Source organism: Pinus tabuliformis, chromosome 4_1, assembly GCF_031772625.1.
Source record: "Pinus tabuliformis cultivar Carrire ecotype Pingquan chromosome 4_1, CPIR1, whole genome shotgun sequence".
Classification (NCBI taxonomy): Eukaryota; Viridiplantae; Streptophyta; class Pinopsida; order Pinales; family Pinaceae; genus Pinus; species Pinus tabuliformis.
The window spans coordinates 626,213,695-626,232,367 of NC_142303.1; the positions used below are offsets into that span (position 1 = coordinate 626,213,695).

Consider the following 18,673-nt stretch of genomic DNA (forward strand, 5'->3'; position numbering starts at 1 on the left):
AGCAGCAGTGGATGGGGAGGGAGTTACAGTGCAGATGCAGTGTTGGCAACAATTTAGCAGGGCCAACAGCAACACATGTGCAGTGTTTATCAGAGTTGCGTCGTAGTTGGTGGGTAGTAGCATTCAGACATCAGCGGCGTAACAAGAGGTGGTACAAAGACAGGGTGTTCCTTTAGTGGGTTGCAATGCTAGAACACATTCCTCGCTAAGAGAGAGTGTTGACTTTTGTAGCATCGGATGTGTTCTAGCCATGAAATTTGGTGGAGAGGTTGAATACATGTATTCTCCAAAACTCAGAAATCGTTTCTGGAAATTGCACCTAGAGACGACTTAATTAAAATAATTAAATCTTTTTTTAATGTTGCCTAAGTCTAAACTTAGGAAAATTGATTAATTAAAGGGTATTAATTAAGTCATGGTGAGAATTTTCTAGAAGAAGACATGGATCAAGTTCTAGTTGATCTTATCCATCGCTTATGTTCTAATCTTGGTCGTTGATGTCTCAACAAGAGATTATAAGAAGAAATTCGATGGAGGTTGGAGAACACACTTGGAGGCACCAAAAATTCGATTATGTTAGGAAATCGATTTCCAAAGTAGCAGTTGTGATTTGCCAGAGGTGATTCAATACAGTCACAACAGTGAGAGAGGGTCAGGGATAGTAAGACTAGAAGGATGTTTCTCCAGTCCAGTGAGTGCATAGCAGAGAGGCAGTGAGTGCCACAAAGAGGCAGTGCAGAGTAGTGAGGCAACACAGAGTAGAGAGGAAGCGCAGAGCTTTAGAGGGAGATCCATATTTTGCTGAGAAGAAGTCAAAATTCAGTGCCAGAAGGCGGAGTTGGAACCCGGAGGCCAGGAAGATCGACTTTCCAGATAGCAGTTGATTAGTTAGCGAGAGAGACGCTAGTCCAAGTTGTGGGATGCAGATCTGCTTAGGTTGACCCAAAGGCAGCAAGGGGCGGCTCATCTTGAGCCAAGGTCAGTGTCGGATCACAGGTGGGAATGAGATTTTTCTCACTAGATCTCCTGTCAGTTATTTCTCTGTATGGAAAGCTAGATTTGAGCTTCCAGAGATTTGCACTCAGATTTACTATTACATAATAATAAAACCCTCAACTGCTGCACCAGTTTTCCCAAGTTGGGTTTTTCTGGGGACATTGGTCCAAAAATAACAGTGTTATTTGTGTGTGTGTGTGCATCTATTCTTCCAGCATTATTTTTCTTCCACAACATTGTATTTGTGAAGGCTGCAGAGTATTAGTTTCGATATTTACCGTAGAATGCAATGCATAATTTGTTCCAAATTATTTATCAAATAGAAGAGGCTTTTTCAGTTGCTGCAGTAGGATTCAGGTTTTCCGAATTTTCACACTTATTCCTTCTATTTCACATTCTCTATGCAGGCTGGTCTCTGAGCTATATCTGGGCCGAGTTTCTCCTCTCTTAGCTGGTCGAGTTCAACCACAAAACTAAGGGACGGGTTCTGCTACAAGAGGCCAAGTATCAGTGAAAAGGAAGGGCCGAGTTATTTGTCTTTGTTGGTCGTATCACAGTCTATAGATCTCTGTGTTTGAGCCGAGTTTACCATTGTAAAGAGGGGGTTGAGTTTGTTTCCTCTTGCTGGTGGGAAGCAGTGTTAAAGAAGGGTTAAGCTCTGTACTATCTGAGGGCCGAGTTGTCTGTCATTTTGTGGGGGAAAGATCTGCCATCCTTTGTGACCGAGGATGTTATCCTCGTTGGCCGAGTCAGTTGCTATGCAAGAACTGTTCGTGGACGGAGCTTATTATCTCTTGGGTTGAGTTAAGCCTGAAACTTGGAGCTTGTGTTGCTGATCATAAAGGGATTGAATTTCATGTTCCTATGAGAAAAGGTGATTGGCTGTGTGGGAGTCAATCTTCAGAATTATATGCATCACTTTATGGCTGAGCGCATACTGTAGCTTCTACTATGGGAAGTAGTATCTTGCTGGCACTTTCTGGGCTTTGTAACAGCACCATATCAATTATTAGTGTGCTAGTTTTTCTCTTCTTATCACTTGTATTATTGTGGGACTGATATTCCAGTGGGATGGGGTTGATTTCAGAGTTATCCTGGCTCCGATATCCGAAGACTATATTGCTGGTGCTACTCTTTTATGTGACATATATTTAAATCTACTGCTACATTATTGAAACAAGTCCCAGGTTCCTCTTTCACTATGCATTGGAATCTTTGTTCATAAGTTAATGAAATGGCTAACTATGTTTGAAATCTATCTTTGTGGAGAGCATACTTTTTTGGTGGTTGCATTTCTAAGTTTAATTTAAACTTTAAAGTATATACTGCTGAATTGGACTTTTCCTCTGCATATATATTGGTACTGTGCTTGTCTATTTTCAAAAAAAAAATAGAAAACTGCACCTGCAGCCACCAGTACACAAATGTTTGACGAAATGTTTCAATGACAAACCCATGCAAACTCAGAAAACTTGAGGTGAAATTCTAAGATATACCAAGGGGGTATGTTACAGACCCAGCACAATGGAGTACCACACTCCTCCTCCTCTTGAAGCTAATGTCATTGTTGTGTCTTTACCTCAACCCTTAGTCTTAATTTATAACTTTTCTAAGCTAAGTTTGACAGCCAAAATTTGCTCTTCAAGTTAACTGAAGATAAGTTACTTAACTTTAGTTAACTTTCTTACCTTTAGCTTTCTCTACTTTAACTCAAGTACCAGTCATAAATTTAGCTTGCATTACATGCATGTCTCATGCATGCAACTCAGTTGCACACTCAGCATGTCACATGCAAGTTCCTAAAGAGGCAAAACAAAGTCCTCCTAATCAAGACACAAGGCTAGAAATACCTACCCAAGCTACAGAAATCAACAATACACTTATTGATCTAGCCCACTCATCCAATGAAGGAGGGTCATCTCTTGTGAGGCACATTAACCATTTTTGCATTCAATTGCTTTCATTTAAAGTGCAATATATTCTAGTATGGATCACAAGTTGAAATTGGATTTATAGACCGCTATTGGTTGTGTACTTGATGCCTTCCCCTCGGTGGTTACCATTTGCCCCTAATCCGGTGTGATCTTCCTTAGGTTCTTTCTTTCACTATCTAGGAGGGGCACAAATAAGAAGCTCTGATGATGGTAGCATTTCATGTTATTCATACTTCACTTATCATCATGCCCTTCATTTTGTTATCCCATATTTTGATCAGTTATTGCCATTCATTCGTAACCAACTCCCTGTTGGTCTTGTTCTATGATAAGGAGTTGGAAATACCTGAGGTTGATGCAGTTGTAAGAAAACAAAAAGAAAAAGCCAAAGCCAAATATAAAAAATTCAGGAGAATGGCAAGCAATGTAAAGCGATCAAAAGTCAAGTATAGCTTGAGCTCTACCCCTTTTATATATCCACTCATCCCTGAGAGTATCCATGCATATCAAGAATATCAAATGTTAATTTCCTACCCTATAGCAATCCCGCAATTAGTTCCCAATAGATTTAATTTTGTTGAATAAAAGCACAGCTAGGGTATTAACAAAATAAATTCAGTAGAAAGCACAATGTACCAATCGCAATCACAAAAACGACACAACAGATTCTGCCCAATTAGAGTTCTTCATTAAGTTCTTTAGAACTTAGTTGGGCTGCCTTCCTGGGAATATGGCCTAACTAAGGAAAAACATACAACATTGATCTGATACAGTCGATCAAGCCCTCCTTGGTTGATCTAGATCTCCTTGCTGCCCCTTCCTCATGTCAAAATTCGGAAACCCGAATCCTATTGCAGCAACTGGAAATTATTCTCCTAATGGTTATTTTCAATTAACAATTTATTTACTATTTGCTACAACAAATACTGAATGAATCACATTGCAACCTACACAAATAAAACTGCAGAAGAATAAACGTTGGAAGAAATGCTAGCGCACAAATAAAAATAACACTGTTATTTTTGGACAAATCTCCCCGGAAAAATCCAACCTGCGAAAACCAGTGCAACAGTTGAGGGTTTTATTATTAAGCAGCAGTGAAATAATCTAAGTACAACTAGATGCCGAAACTAGCAATCCTACAGAGAAAAACTAGCAAAAATCTGGGGAGGAAATTTCCTCACCCCACAAGCAATTTCCCATCACCACTTCACTTCAGAATTTCGGCCTTCTAAGGCACTACGTCAGCCTTTGCGTTGCTCTGTGTAGCTGGGTGGACGGCTTGCCTTCTACTAGTTCTAATGAAGTCGTTTTGCCTTCAACTGACCAGAAAAACGCTTCTTCGACGCTCTGGGACTCCTTCCCGACCTCTAGAAATGAAAACGTCAATCTTCCTCATCAAATCACCTTTGCCTCTAGAGGCTATTGCGCAGCTCTGCGTCAGCCTCACTGTGTCTCCTCTACCTCTCTGCAAATGCACTCACCAGAACTGGAATCCTTCCTTTGGCTTCACTGTCTCTAGCCCTCTATCACTACTTCGTTCTCACTGGCTCTCTCTCCGGCAATTAATTTCTACCACTATGGAAATCGATATGCTCATGAAATCAAACCTCTCAAGTCATTTCTCCAAGCCCCATCAACTTCTTCTTATAATCCTCTGTTGAAACTTCAACGGCCTGTTGAAAAGCGTAACTAGTTTCGGTCTTCATAATGACATGTGATTGATTTTTGTAAATGATGAAAAGAAGAAAAAAAAATTATTATTATGCCTTGCTTCATGGGTTTCATGAGAAAGAGGGTTACTTTAGATGGCTTCCATTGAGAGCCTTTAGGATTTGTCATAAAAGTCATTTGAGTCAATGTCATGTATGAAGAATGTATATGAGTCAATAGGATTGTCAAAAATCCCTCCAACGACAAGCACAAGTCCTCCTCTTCATGTCACCTTCAAGGTGAAGTAACAACCCCATGTCGGCTCACCCATTTGGAGACACACCGATTCGAGATCACGGGTTGGCTTATTTATAAAGGGCAACCACTATATATATGCGTGAAGGCACTTCGCATTTCCACAGTCAGTTCAGACACATCTCTGAGTTTTTCGGGTAACAGTGACAGAGACAAGTTCGGATTTCGAGTGGCCTAATGAAGGGAAAAGTTTGGGTTACCCTCTGAGATTCATATGACCATTTCAAGAGGAAGTTTCAATGCCACAGTTTTGTGTACAAGGCTACAGTTTGGATGGAACTCGCGTAGATAAGGAAGGGACTGCGAGGATCACTTCTGGACTAATCACAGTGAAGAAGTTCGGCGATCACTCTAGAATTTCATATGATTACAGACGTAAGTCTCAGATAAATAATGCAAAGGTTGTTTCAGTGTAGGAGCTCGGTCTAGGATACAAGATGGCAGAGATAAGCTCGATACTATCTCATAGTGGAGGGTCTCTTTGTCTCAATATCATAACTTGTTCAGAAATACAGTGTTGAGGACATAATAGTTTGGTACAACCACAATTCGTTGATGATGACAGCAAGGAGGTCTCACAAGAGATCTCGATAAGATCATTGTGGTGACAATGTCTCAATGCTCAGAAGATTGAAGTGGAAGAGGAAATCAAGAAGAAGGTTGACTATCAAGAGAACTTGTGTCTTTGTATTGGAGTGGCAAATAGGTCAAGGGTCTTGGTCTTGGTATTCATCAATTGGAATCTCTATAAGAAGAATTTGTGCGGGTTTTCCTCTAAAAGAGATAGAGGTTTTGGCCCTGGCTCATAGCCTATATTTTGTGTCTCTTGTATATTTATGTTCATGCATTGGTATTTGTTTGATGAAGAACAGTAATAATCTAAGTAGAAGAAGATCCTAATCTAAAGTTGTAAAAAGCACTCACAAGTGTGGAAAAAATCTGCAAAAAATTGCGATTTAATCCTAAAAATGTGATTTTTTAAACTAAACGATTTAATCCCCCGACTTTTAAGTCTTTGTTGATGGTGATTGATGAGGATCAACAAAGGGCGCTAGATCAAAAGGCGTTGTCATCATAAAAGGGGCAATCTCCTTTTATTGAAGAAGGGATTTCATTTGGAAGAAGATCATTCAAAAGGGCACTAATACATCTTCGTCAACCACCATCAAAGGGATCAAGTTGAAGATTTCATCTTCACTTGTCAAGTAAGTATCTTTTATTCTATAATCTAAATCTAGTAAAATGACTTCATTTTGCAAGGAGATCTAAAAAGTTGGTTGGGTTATCAAACTGTGAAAAATTCTAAATCTAACACATCAAAAACCCCTACTGCATTTTTTGGTTTACTATCTCCTACTTGTTCTTTGCATTAACAAGTTATTTAAATGCATAAATATCGAACTAAACACAAATGCAGACTTCACAAATATACAAATCAACAACAAAAATAAACTGAGACAACACAAGGGACCCCGTTATTTTTAGACAACATCCCTGGAAAAATCCAATGCGGGAAAATCGGTGTAGCATATAGAAGGTTTTATTATTAAGCAGATTATGAATACAACTAGGGTGCCAGAAATGGCTCACCCTTCAGAGAATATCCTTGGCAGCAACACCACTATTTGGAGACAGATATTTCAGCTGATCATCAACCGGATGACCAATCCCAAAGTGACTCCAGTTGTTCCTTGTGTTGGACAAAGAAAGCTGCACCACGCACTCCTCTGGAACTGCGTCACCCCCTTCGGAACTGTGTCACCCTCTCTGACTTTGCATCAGCCAATCAGCTCTCAGTTTGTCCCTAGTGAATCACCTCAGCGTAGCCTCTGAAACTCATTGTGTCCTCTGTGTTAGCCTCTAAGGCCTCTGCGTCAGCTTCTTTGGCCCTCTGCGTCCTTTGCGTTGGCCTCCTTAACCTCTATGTCAACCCTTGTTGCCTCTGCATTAGCCCTCCTAGGCTCTGTGTTGCCTCTTCCGGCACTATGTTGCCTCTCTGATATGTATCCTTCAGCCTTGGATTGAAATCCCTTGCTAAACTGCCCCTCGCTGCAACTGATCACTCACTCTATTTCCTCAACAAACCTTACCCCAGAAAATCGAATTCTTGATCTCTCTTGGTGTATCTCCAACTGACCCTCAAGCATCCTCTTATACTTTTCCTATTGACGATTCAACGACTGAGATTAAGTCCCTAATCAATGGCTAAGATTAGATTTGGCTTGACCCTCGTTATTTGAACTTTCTCACCCATATTATATTAATACACATTAGTATTTTAATTTTCCTATGTGTAGACATAGGAACTCATTACAAATTTTAATTATTTTGATATCTCTTCCTCCGAGTGGAATTTCTCCAAACGATTTTTGGGTCTTGGAGATCTCATGTGCCTTAGCCTCTCCACCAATTTTCATGGCTAGAGCACATCCGATGCTGCCAAAAATCAACACTCCCTCTTAGCGAGGAATGTGCTCTAGTAATGTTTCACCATGGGAACATCACACTAATCTTCCGCAACAGTACCTGTGTTGATGCTTGGCCTGCTACTTCATATCCCTTGCATTGTTGCTTCTTGTATTGTTGCCCATGACACTGCCACTGCCACTGCTACATCTGTATTATAGCTCCCTCTCAAAATGTTGCCTCATGTTGCGCATAACACTGCCACTGATAATTGTTGCACTGCAACTCAATTACTGAGAAGTAAGTAACTGACTTCACCCAAATACTGATATCCCGGTCAGTCTGGAAACCTCATGATGCTGAAGCTACCTCTGCTGCTATCTTGTGCTCCCTTTGTTGGCACTAGGTTGCTACAAACACCTTTGTGCCTCTCGTATTATTGCAGCCTCCACTGCACTACTACAGACTTCTACACTCTAGAGTCTAGCACTGCCTTGTCGCTCAATCACACCTTGCTCCACCCAACACCTGACATCATGCTACTCTCGTTAAGGGCTCCAGTAGCCGTATGTGATCCAAGAGTTTGGGCACCTCAAGAATCCTGCCCCTACATGTAGTCCTCCTGACTACAACTTGATGTCTCCCCACCTCTTCTCTAGAGGTGCATGAGCACTCATGGCACAATCGTCATCAATCTCGACATCCTTCTTCACCTTTGTTGGAGCTGCCTTTGAGTCAGAAACTTCTCCCTTGCCTTTCTTCCTAGGGCACTAAGATGCATAATGTCCCAACTCCCCACAATTGAAACACTTGACCTTGGAGAGGTCCTACTTCTTCCTCTTCTGAACCCCCTGTTGCCCAGCAGATGCTAGAGTCGCATCCTCCTCTTCCTTTACTCGAACTCTCCTGATCTCTTCCTTTTGAAGAGTTGCCCACATCTCCTCCCAACTGGGGAGAGTTGCTTTGCCCAAAATGCTTTCGACAAATTTCTCCCAATCCTCGGAGACTCAATTCAGAGCAGTCCTAACCATAAACTCTGGATCTGGAGTAGACCCCACAGAAGTAAGCTGGGCGCGAATTCCTTGCAACCTGAGAAGGAAGTGATCTATCTCCTCTCCTTTCTGCCTCTGATACGACCAAAACTAATTTTCCAATAGCATCTTCCGCTGCATGGAAGAGCCCTGGTATAAGGTGGTCAGTGTATGCCACAACTCATTTGTTGTGTTCTTCTCAGCAATGTGAGATATGACATGATCCTTGACCCCATCTAGGATTATGCATTTCGCCTTCGCCATGGCCTCCTCATACTTCTCATTTGCATTCGAGTCAACTGGGGCAACTACAGTTTTCAAGGCATAATCGTTTATCCATGATTTCCAAGATCCTGGCCTTCCAGATGACAAAATTGGAAGCCCCATCCAATCTGTCCTGATCCCTCAATCCATTCACTGCCATCTCTGCTCCTCTCCTAGACTCCCTCTGAGTCTCGACTTCCCTCCTGCAAATCTACCAACTGTCGAATCACTCCTCTCCAATCCCCCTTTGTTGTTGCAACTCAAATCTGGATTTCTTGGCTAGAAATCTATCAGGGTAGTGCTTCCCTCTACCTTGGTTCCATCTCCTTAGACATTGTTCTTCTCAAACAAAAACAACGTCCCACTTGCTCCACAAATCTCAATCTACACAGCTCCCTTAGCCCCGACAACAAAAGAATCTGATCCCTTCAGGCTCTGCGCAATCACAGTGAGAGTTGGATCAGCTCCTCCTGGCCTCAGCGTCGATCCTTCCTGGCTTAGAAAGATGATCGGCACTGCGTAGGCCTGATCTACCCCCCTTCTACCTCTGCATTGGCCTTTCTCCTAGATCACAATGCTGATGCAGGCTCTATGCGAGCCTCTGCATCACCCTCTTAGCACTGTGTCACTCTTCCTCTTACCTCTTTAATTCTGGAACAACGTTGTCTCTCAGGACAGCGGCTTCTCTGCTGCAAATCCTCAAATTTCTTTTGTTGGTGTCTTCAATCCTCCTTGATCTACAATCACTCTGATACCATGTGAAAATTTTTGAATCGAACACATCAGAAAACCCTACTGCATTTTCTAGTTTACTATCTCCTACTTGTTCTTTGCATTAACAAGTTATTTAAATGCATAAATATAGAAGTAAACAAAAATGCAGCCTTCACAAATATACAGATAAACAACTGAAATAAACTGAGACAACACAAGGGACATTGTTATTTTTGGACAATCGTCCCCAAAAAAATCCAATGCGGGAAAACCAATGCAACTTATAGAGGGTTTTATTATTAAGTAGATTTTGAATACAACCAGGGTGCCAGAAATGGCTCACCCTTCAGAGAATATCCTTGGTAGCAATACCTCTATTTGGAGACAGATATTCCAGCTGATCATCAACCGGATGAACAATCCCAAAGTGCTGGACAGCGAAAGCTGCTCCACGCACTCCTCTGGAACTGAGTCACCCCCTTTGTAACTGTGTCACCCTCTCTGGCTTTGTGTCAGCCAATCATCTCTCAATTTGTCCCTATTGAATCACCTCAACGCAACCTATGAAGCTCACTGTGTCCTCTGCGTCAGCCTCTACGACCTCTGCGTCAGCTTCTTTGGCCCTCTACGTCCTCTGCGCTGGCCTCCTTAGCCTCCGCATCAACCCTTGCTGCCTCTGCATCATCCCTCCTACGCTCTGCACTACCTCTTCCGACACTCTATTGCCTCTCTAATATGTTTCATTCAGCGTTGGATCGAAATCCCTTGGTGAACTACCCCTCGCTGCAACTGATCACTAACTCAATTTCCTCAACAAACTCTGCCCCAGAAAATCGAATTCTTGATCTCTCTTGGTGTATCACCAACTGACCCTCAAGCCTCCTCTTATACTTTTTCATGTTGACGATTCAACCGCCGAAATTAAGTCCCTAATCAATGGCTAAGATTAGATCTGGCTTGATCCTCGTTATTTAGAACTTTCTCACCCATATTATATTAATACACATTAATATTTTAATTTCCCTAAGTTTAAACTTAGGAACTCATTAAAAATATTAATGTAAGATCCTTCCGAAAATATATAAGGATGTAAGATCCTTCTATATAGAAGGATGTAAGGATGTAAGATCCTTCCGAAAAATATGACATGAAGAAGGCAGTGTGACATAAAGCAAGGCCCAATGAAGACTGATGGATCACTTTCTGATGAAAGGAAAAATGACATGACTGACTCATGAACGAAAGTGATGGATGGTCTGTACCCTATGAAGAAGTCCCAAAAGATGAAGACTCCGCAACAAAGAAATTCATGGCATCAAAGGAAAAATTTCTTCAAGCAGTCGATTGTCCCATCATCTCCACCTGAGGAGTTGTTGTAGGTCCCTAGTTAAGAGGGAACCTAGAAACAAGTTTCTTACTAGGAAGAAACTTGGAAACTCCTAAGCCAAGAGCGAGCTTAGGTACATTCCTTCCATAGGAATGAGTACATTCCTTTATTGGAACATATATGTCCTCCCTAAATTAAGAGGGAGAGATAGACACATCATTCTGGTATTCACTTGGGAAGACAGAATGGAGGATTGGGTAATCATTTGGCATATGATGCTCTTTGAGGATGAGATAGGGCATTCAAGATAAGACTCAAGAGTACACGTAGAGGACCGATATTCCTTGAGGATCGGGGAGTCCAAGATAAGAATAGCCCTAATGGAACACACCCTGAAAACCTGGGTAGGGTATGTTCCGAGAGAGACAATGATGAGAGCATAGTTTTAAAAACTGGAACCTGTGATTGGATCAGTCCACCTAATAAACCGGGTTTCAAACTGGAACTGGTCAAACCAGGACTGGTCAAATCTCAATGAACTCGTCTTTAAAAAAATACATGAAATAATTAGTTTTTAATAATAAAAAAACTATTTTTAAGATTTAAAACCATGATTCCAAACCAATAGAGACAAAATATGCAATGTTTGCTCATTTATATACCATTTATAGGTGAATATATCAAAATGGCACCGAGTGCAATACATATCAGCAACAAAATACATAATCAATGAGGCTCTAAATGGCCTCTACAGTTCGAAAACAATGCTCTAAGCTATGGGGCCACTGACTTGCTACAAGTCTACATATCAGTGACCAACGACATGATCACTCCTCATCATGATCAAACTCATCACCACTATCAAACAAGAGATCATCAACATGAGCTACATAAATAATATGGCTCAAAGTTTGAGGACTCCTAAAACTCCTCTATAACTTTAGTAGTAGTCGTAGTAGCTAAAATAGACATCAAAACTACAAATCACTGATCAACATGGTCACTCATGAAACTCATCATTCATTCAGCGCTACTATAAATGGGATCATCAACAAGAGATACATAAACATCATCTAGCTCAAAGTCTTCAAACTTGGATTGCTCGACCTTATAACATGATAGAAATTGAAAAGGTTTAACATGCCTAACCAATGATTTTGGTTTGAGTGAAAGGTTCATCTCCTCAACCTTATAATGTGGTAGAAAAAGATTAGCATGCCTAACCAGTTGTTTTCCTTTGAGTGAAGAGTACATTCTTGTTAAGGCCATGGCAAAGGAGTTTAACAATCGATACCAGCAACATCAACAAAGTTCAACAATCAATGCCACCAACATCAAGGTTCTTAAAGGGCTTCATGCTCTTGATCAAATGCCAATCTCATACTCTCATGCATGATAGAATCAAATGGAAACATTGCAAACCCCCAAACCATGAAATCCTGAAAACCATTAAGTCTGCTGAAGTTTGAGTGAAATCTAAAATTCTAGTTTCTCTATATGAAATCCAAATTGCAAACCCCCAAACCATGAAATCCTGAAAACCATTAAGTCTGCTGAAGTTTGAGTGAAATCTAAAATTCTAGTTTCTCTATATGAAATCCAATAAGGTCGAAACCACTCTCAAACATCCTGAGTCATTTCATCGTAATGTTAAAAATTAAAGTAAAAGGATGAAAATGAAAAATAAGGAAATGTTAAAAGATTTTAATAATACCATTAATTGCCAACATTGCTAGGGTTGAGATGTGTCAGGCACATGAGAGGGTAGGCATGCTTTTCTTGGAGGGACTATTTTTGGAGGAAAATAACCCCAAATTTCCCTCAAAACAGCTTAAAAACTCACAGAACTGCATTCTATGGGGTCTATAGCTACCCTAGCAACAAATCAGATAGTTTATGATGGAACTAGCTAGTTTGGTCCGAGTTTTGTGAAATTTTGGTGAAATGGACCTCTCAACCGGGTTTTTTGGCCGGTTTGACCCTGTCACCCAATGAACTAGTCGGTTTGACCGGCTTCCAGTTCAAGCCGGCCGGTTTTTAAACTATGGATGAGAGTGTCTATATATCATTGGTCTCGCCAACATTGAGCTCAGATCTTGTAGAGAGATAGAGTTGTTAGTCAAGGCCTTGCTATGTAACAATGCTAGTTGATATGATGCTAAACAAATGGGTTACCAATCTGATTCTTCTTATGAGAAATTCTTCAGATTGAGAATGACCAAGTACCATTATGAATACCTCCCTAGTTAAGAGGGAGTGTTGAAAAGTGTAACTAGGTTCGGTCTTCATAATGACTTGTAATTGTGATTTTTGTAAATGATGAATCACACTTTCTTCTTCTCTTCAATCACTCGAGCCTCTCACTCCTTGAGAAAATCTCTCTTTCAATCCCAATGTTGTGTTTTCATCCTCTCCCTTAGGTTCCATTTTTAACTTTTTATTGAGCCAAAACCCTAATGTCCAAAGTGATATAGGGATAGGATTAAATCCTGACCCACTTAGATCAACGATGGAGATTGGATCTAAGTCACTTAAATAATTAAAGTATTTATCCTAAAAAATTACACCAATAGCCAACATTAATCATTAAATTAATTAATGTGATTCTCCTATGTAAAACTTAGGAAAGAAATCATAATACTTGCTCCTCTCGAACAAGCACCTTAAGAGGACTCTCCCTTGCATGTTAGATACTTGAGACACATGGGACTAAAGAGTACAATCAGTATGAATATAATGTGGGAGTGCAAGCACAACTCCTAGAAATGTAAAAAAATGATATAAAGAAAGGAAACTAGAAAGGTATATCATCAAAACATATGTATAAATGTATAAAATTGTGATAAATGCAAGGTGTTACAAAATACTGTGAGTTTGAACAACTAGAAAACTTGTCAAGAGAAAGAGAGCAAGAGAGAGAGGGATCAGACCATGACCCCCATGATGTCAATATCTCTTGAGTCTGATGCCCCAGGGCAGAGGGGGCGAACAGGGCACTACCTCGATGTTGGAGTACTCTAGAACCATCAAGGAGTCAAATTGTATGATCCAAAGGGGAATAGACAAGCAAGGGATACTCCTAGCATCTGATTTAAGAAGGAAATTTTGAATGGATCTTTGGTTGCTCCTTTGGGACTAAGAGGTACTCTAATGGGCAGAAGGTAAACTACTCTGAGCTCATCTATAGTTGATCTTTGGAGCACTCAAAGAATGAGTGGCCTAATGTATGGACTAGTGCCGCCAAGATTGCCTCAATAATATACGTTGGCTTCCTAGACAGGTGCAGCTGAGGAGAAACACGAGATCTTACTATTCTACAGTCTGGCACACTATGGAACTATGCATGTTTTTCGCAAGCAGGGCATTGTGTGCAGAAGCTGATTTTGAGGGCAAGAGATCACCTTGATGAAGAAGAATAAGCATCTTTGGTCTTAATATCATAGTATAGGGGCACCAAAACACAAGGTGCATCATTATCTTCAACTCTTGACAGTGGCACACTTGGTAATACTATCAGATCATGATATATGGTGATCTACCTCTATCCAAAATTGATGGGATTTGAACCAACATTGCCCAAAGGGATCTTGAGTGAGTGCATCCAACAACTGCAACATATAAGGGAGGCGCACAACGATGCCATCCCGCAAATCCAAAGAGTACTATATGCAAAAGGGCATCTTTGAGCCTAGGTTTGTTAGAGGTGTGGTTCCAAGCGTACAATCTATAGGTGTCCTCTCTTATGGCCCAGTTCAATACCTATCTAGTCAACAAGAGATGGCTCGACACATCAAGGGAGAATCCAAATGGGGGAAGATGTTTTGCAAAGAGAGTGATCAACTATAGAAACTGAGATGCCTCTTAGAACCAACTTCGTGCCTAACTTGAGGAAGGATCTGAAGTGAGATCCTTCGAGAAGAAAAGTGCAAGGTAGGGATACCTCTCTCTCCTGGTGGCAGAGTCTCTATGAGAACAAATTCTATGAAAGAAAGAAACCAAATGGAAAATGACCTCAAAACAAAAAGGGTGGACATCGAACTCTGCCAGTGCACATCTCATTGCCTTGGAGGATATCGATCCCTCCCTATAATAGATCATGGATAGTAAACATGAAATGTTTTCACATGATGACCTACAATGGATGGATATACCTACATATATGAATCAAAATTCTCTCCCAAACTCGGAGCTTTTGAAAATGTCGCTCCCCGCTCCTGCTTCCAAATAACCTTGGGGCAGCTATTAATTCATTTTTCTCCTTAACCTTAAGACCAATATTGTGTCTTCGCTAAGTTCTCCTTTGATTCTAGTCTTCTTTGGCTTTAAATCTTGACCTTCTTCCACAAACTTTTGGACCTGCAACTAGATCTGAAAATTCGGCCTTTGTAGCAACAACAGAAACCCTAAAAGCTTGCACGTGTGAGAGAACAAAGCCCAAAAACAAACTTGTTTGCTTCCTTTTGAATTGTTCTTCCTTTCTAGACCTTCACTCTTGCTTCTTTGATGCCCCTTGTCTCAAATCGAACTTCTTGATGAGAGAGATCGAGATCGTCTGCACAAAATGTTACAAAACTTTTACCTTAGTCGAATTTCTAAATGATGCACAAAAACAATCAATTGCAAGAGATATAGGACAATTAATGGCAATATATAAGCGACAACATGTTGATTTTAATAAGGAAATGAAGAAAACAGAATCCACATTGCAAGTTGAAAGCCCATCATCACTCCTACAAAACGATGTAATCCAATGTTCCGAGAAATTGCAATTGAAAGATCAAAAGAAAGACAGAATAGCCAGACTTTGGCAAAACAAGAAAGTGTTACAACAAGAATATGAAAATCTTGCAAATATTCATTACAAACAAGTAATGGAAAAAGATGAAGAAATTTCTCGCCTCAAGGACCACATTGAAAAATTAATTGCACAAGTCAAGAAGACTAAAGTCACAAAGAAGGAATTGAAGCATTAAAAGACAAGTTAGAACAATTTACTCAAGAAGAAATATTGAAATTTCCAGTCGTAACAGTCCAAGTTGAAGATAAAGGTACGAATACTGATATCATAACTCCAGAAGAATGCAAACTAGTTGAAAAAAAGACGCACTTAGATGTTGCAGTTCAGATGATAAACATCCCAAGTGAAGGTTTTGCAACCAATTCAACAACATCATCACCTGAAGTAAATAAAAAAAATTCCACACACTTAATAAGGGAAAGTCAAACCAAAAAAGTTCCCTATCGACATCCGAATCATGAGAGTAGACAACTCAACCATGCCATGTATCAGGACCATTCAAAACAGAAACAACAAACTAATGTTCCAAATAATATTGATGTAACCTCAATCGAGTCCTATGATGACGATTTGTTACAAAAATTTAGTGATGAGAATATTCCACAGAAGATTAATCTAGTATGGTTTGATCCCTTCTCAGTGCGACAATTTTGTTTGTCACTTAAAAGATCATATCAACTTGGATCGACGAAGATAACTATTCCGAGACGAGAAGACATTCGAAACCAAAAAAGAGATGAAGCCTTTTTCATCAACAAGCTTTGAGGACAAAGCTTTTTGAGGAGGAAGGCAATGTTATGAATAAATCTATAGGAAATAATGTAAATGATAATAATTAATAATGATTATTATTTTGGTTGAAGAGTCATGTCTAAATGAGACATGACTCTCCATGAAGAGACGTCTGCTTGGTATTTAAGCAAGGCTCTCACTCTCATTGTATCATCATCTTATTCATACATTTAATATATAATATTTGTATCATTGTGGATATCTTTATATTCCAAATCTTCTGGAATAATTAATCTGAAGAAGGAACCTTGTTCGCTTCATAGACCTCAATATTGAGATTTTTCTGCCATGCCGGAAGTGACTAGTCATTCCCCTCTAGAGCACTTCCCAACTTTATATAACCAAACCCCCTCAACCCCAAGCGCTCTTCAAATGACATCATCATGCTTTGTGTTGTTTCTTTTACAATGATAGATGGGAACAAGGACTCCCTCCCCTGCCTCTACTTTTATTTCAAGTTCATAGACTGATATTTATTATTGAGCTACAGCCCCGAGCCTCTAAAGGTTTTCACTTCAAGTCCTACTAAACTATTCCTTGACCATTTGTGGAGATCAATAAAATTATCTCATCTTCTCTAACAAGGTACTTTCCACAAAATTAATTCAGTGAGATAGCTATTTATTCTTCTATATTTGCAGCAATGTACAGCAATTTTATTTTTTGGGTTTTGACTTAACAATTATTGCCATGGTACATCTTTAAGCACCTTTTTCTTACTAAACAAAGGGATCTGTCAAACACTTGAGACCAGCAAAGCATTCAGTGGCCATTAATTGTATACTTTGGGACTACTTATCTAGTAGGATATAAGTGGGCATAATAGAATAATGTATTTGTGGCAGAATCCTAGCAGTATATCTCCAAACATGTAGAAAGAAAACTATTTGTTTCAGAGTAATGTAACTTCAGCATGCTGTGACATGTAAAAACACCATCACTTCTATATGTACAACTAAAGTCATCACTGAAAAAGACAGCACACAAGCATATGTTGGAGAGATCCAAAGATTTACTAGGAAACCAATGCCAAAAAGCATGTATACAACTGAGAATTCACCTGAATTATAGTTGATTTACCCATAATAGTAAATATATCTATAACGTGATCCAACACTTGATCAGGAAGCAGCCTTCCAAGAGCAGTCATCAGTGACAAAGCATGATTACGAGTAGTTGAATCCTTTGCAATGTTGACACATCGCACAACTAGATCCACATTAAATTTCTTACATAATATTTCCTGCAGACAGGAAAACATTTCAGTGGACAAAAGCATTTAGATGAAGTCAAAGAAAAGGATATTCTCAATGTCAACAAAGTTCAAAAGAGAAAACTTAGAGACAATAAACAAAATGTCATCAAATAAGATCCTTGCCTTTAAATCAGATTCTGCCAATAATGAATTGCTTATGTTTTCCAGAACTGTCAGTAGAACCTGCTGTAGGTAACATTTACTATCGCTTCTTGATCCATGAGCATTATCAGGGAGTCCTGTTTCTTGTTCCCCATGAACCCCAGATATTAAGGGTCCATCTTCTATGGTCTTACCAAGCAGCCTAAATAAAGGTTCTATAACTGCAAGCCTAATAAGAATAATCCAAACTAAGTTAAAACAACATTTAAGACAGACAAAGACATCTAATAAATATATGACTTTCATGGAACACCATGTTCATACTAGATCTAAAAATCATTCTCCAGCATTACAAATCATTTGCACATAAAATGAATAAAAATTCACCAACCTGTTGTTGAGATCTTTCTTCCAAACCAAAAATTCTAACAGTGCGCCAGCAAAACTCAGATGCCATCCCTCTTCAGGCAGCCCTCCATGACTTGGACGTTCATGGGAACATTTTTCCAGTTTCCTCTTCTTCAGCTTTTTTGTAGGATTTTCAATTCTATGAAAATGTGCAATAATGGAATCAAATTGCTTTGCAACTGTGATTCCATTTACCTATAAAATTAAAAGGTCGAAATGTAAGATTCTTAGTTAGTCTTCCTAACACTCAATGTTAATCAAATATTCTGATCAGCACAGATGACCAATGTAGGAAAACTTCTGTCAACAGACACAGCTCTAATTGCAATGCACATGGCATGGTTAACCTCAAAGGTGATCCAGAACAATGTAACTACACCAAGGCCTATGCTGGGAAACAGATGCAGATCTAAACCCACACCCCATTGACCAGCACCATTGAACATCACCTTTTTTTTATGCATATCATAACGATTACATGAAAATTTACAAAAAGAAAAGACAGAACCAAGGAAGAGAAACACGAACATTAATTCTTCGCAAAGCATCACTAGCTGCATTACGGATCACTCCAATATCACTACTAAATAATATTATTAAACGCTGGAATAATTGATCCTGTCCACAAAACAATATACCGTTAGAATTCAAAGCTGTTGTATAAGACAATAAAAATTG

At 39.6% G+C, this 18,673-nt stretch overlaps 1 protein-coding gene across 1 annotated transcript in view; it reads right to left on the bottom strand.

The window, feature by feature from the left end:
- The window catches only part of LOC149177582 (uncharacterized protein At3g06530-like), a 280,290-nt gene that overhangs the window by 33,989 nt on the left and 227,628 nt on the right, over positions 1-18,673 (bottom strand). Inside the window, 4 exon segments of the mRNA XM_089420165.1 lie at positions 17,291-17,473; positions 17,609-17,816; positions 17,979-18,190; positions 18,524-18,613. Of these exon segments, the coding sequence (XP_089276291.1) occupies positions 17,291-17,473; positions 17,609-17,816; positions 17,979-18,190; positions 18,524-18,613 (693 nt within the window).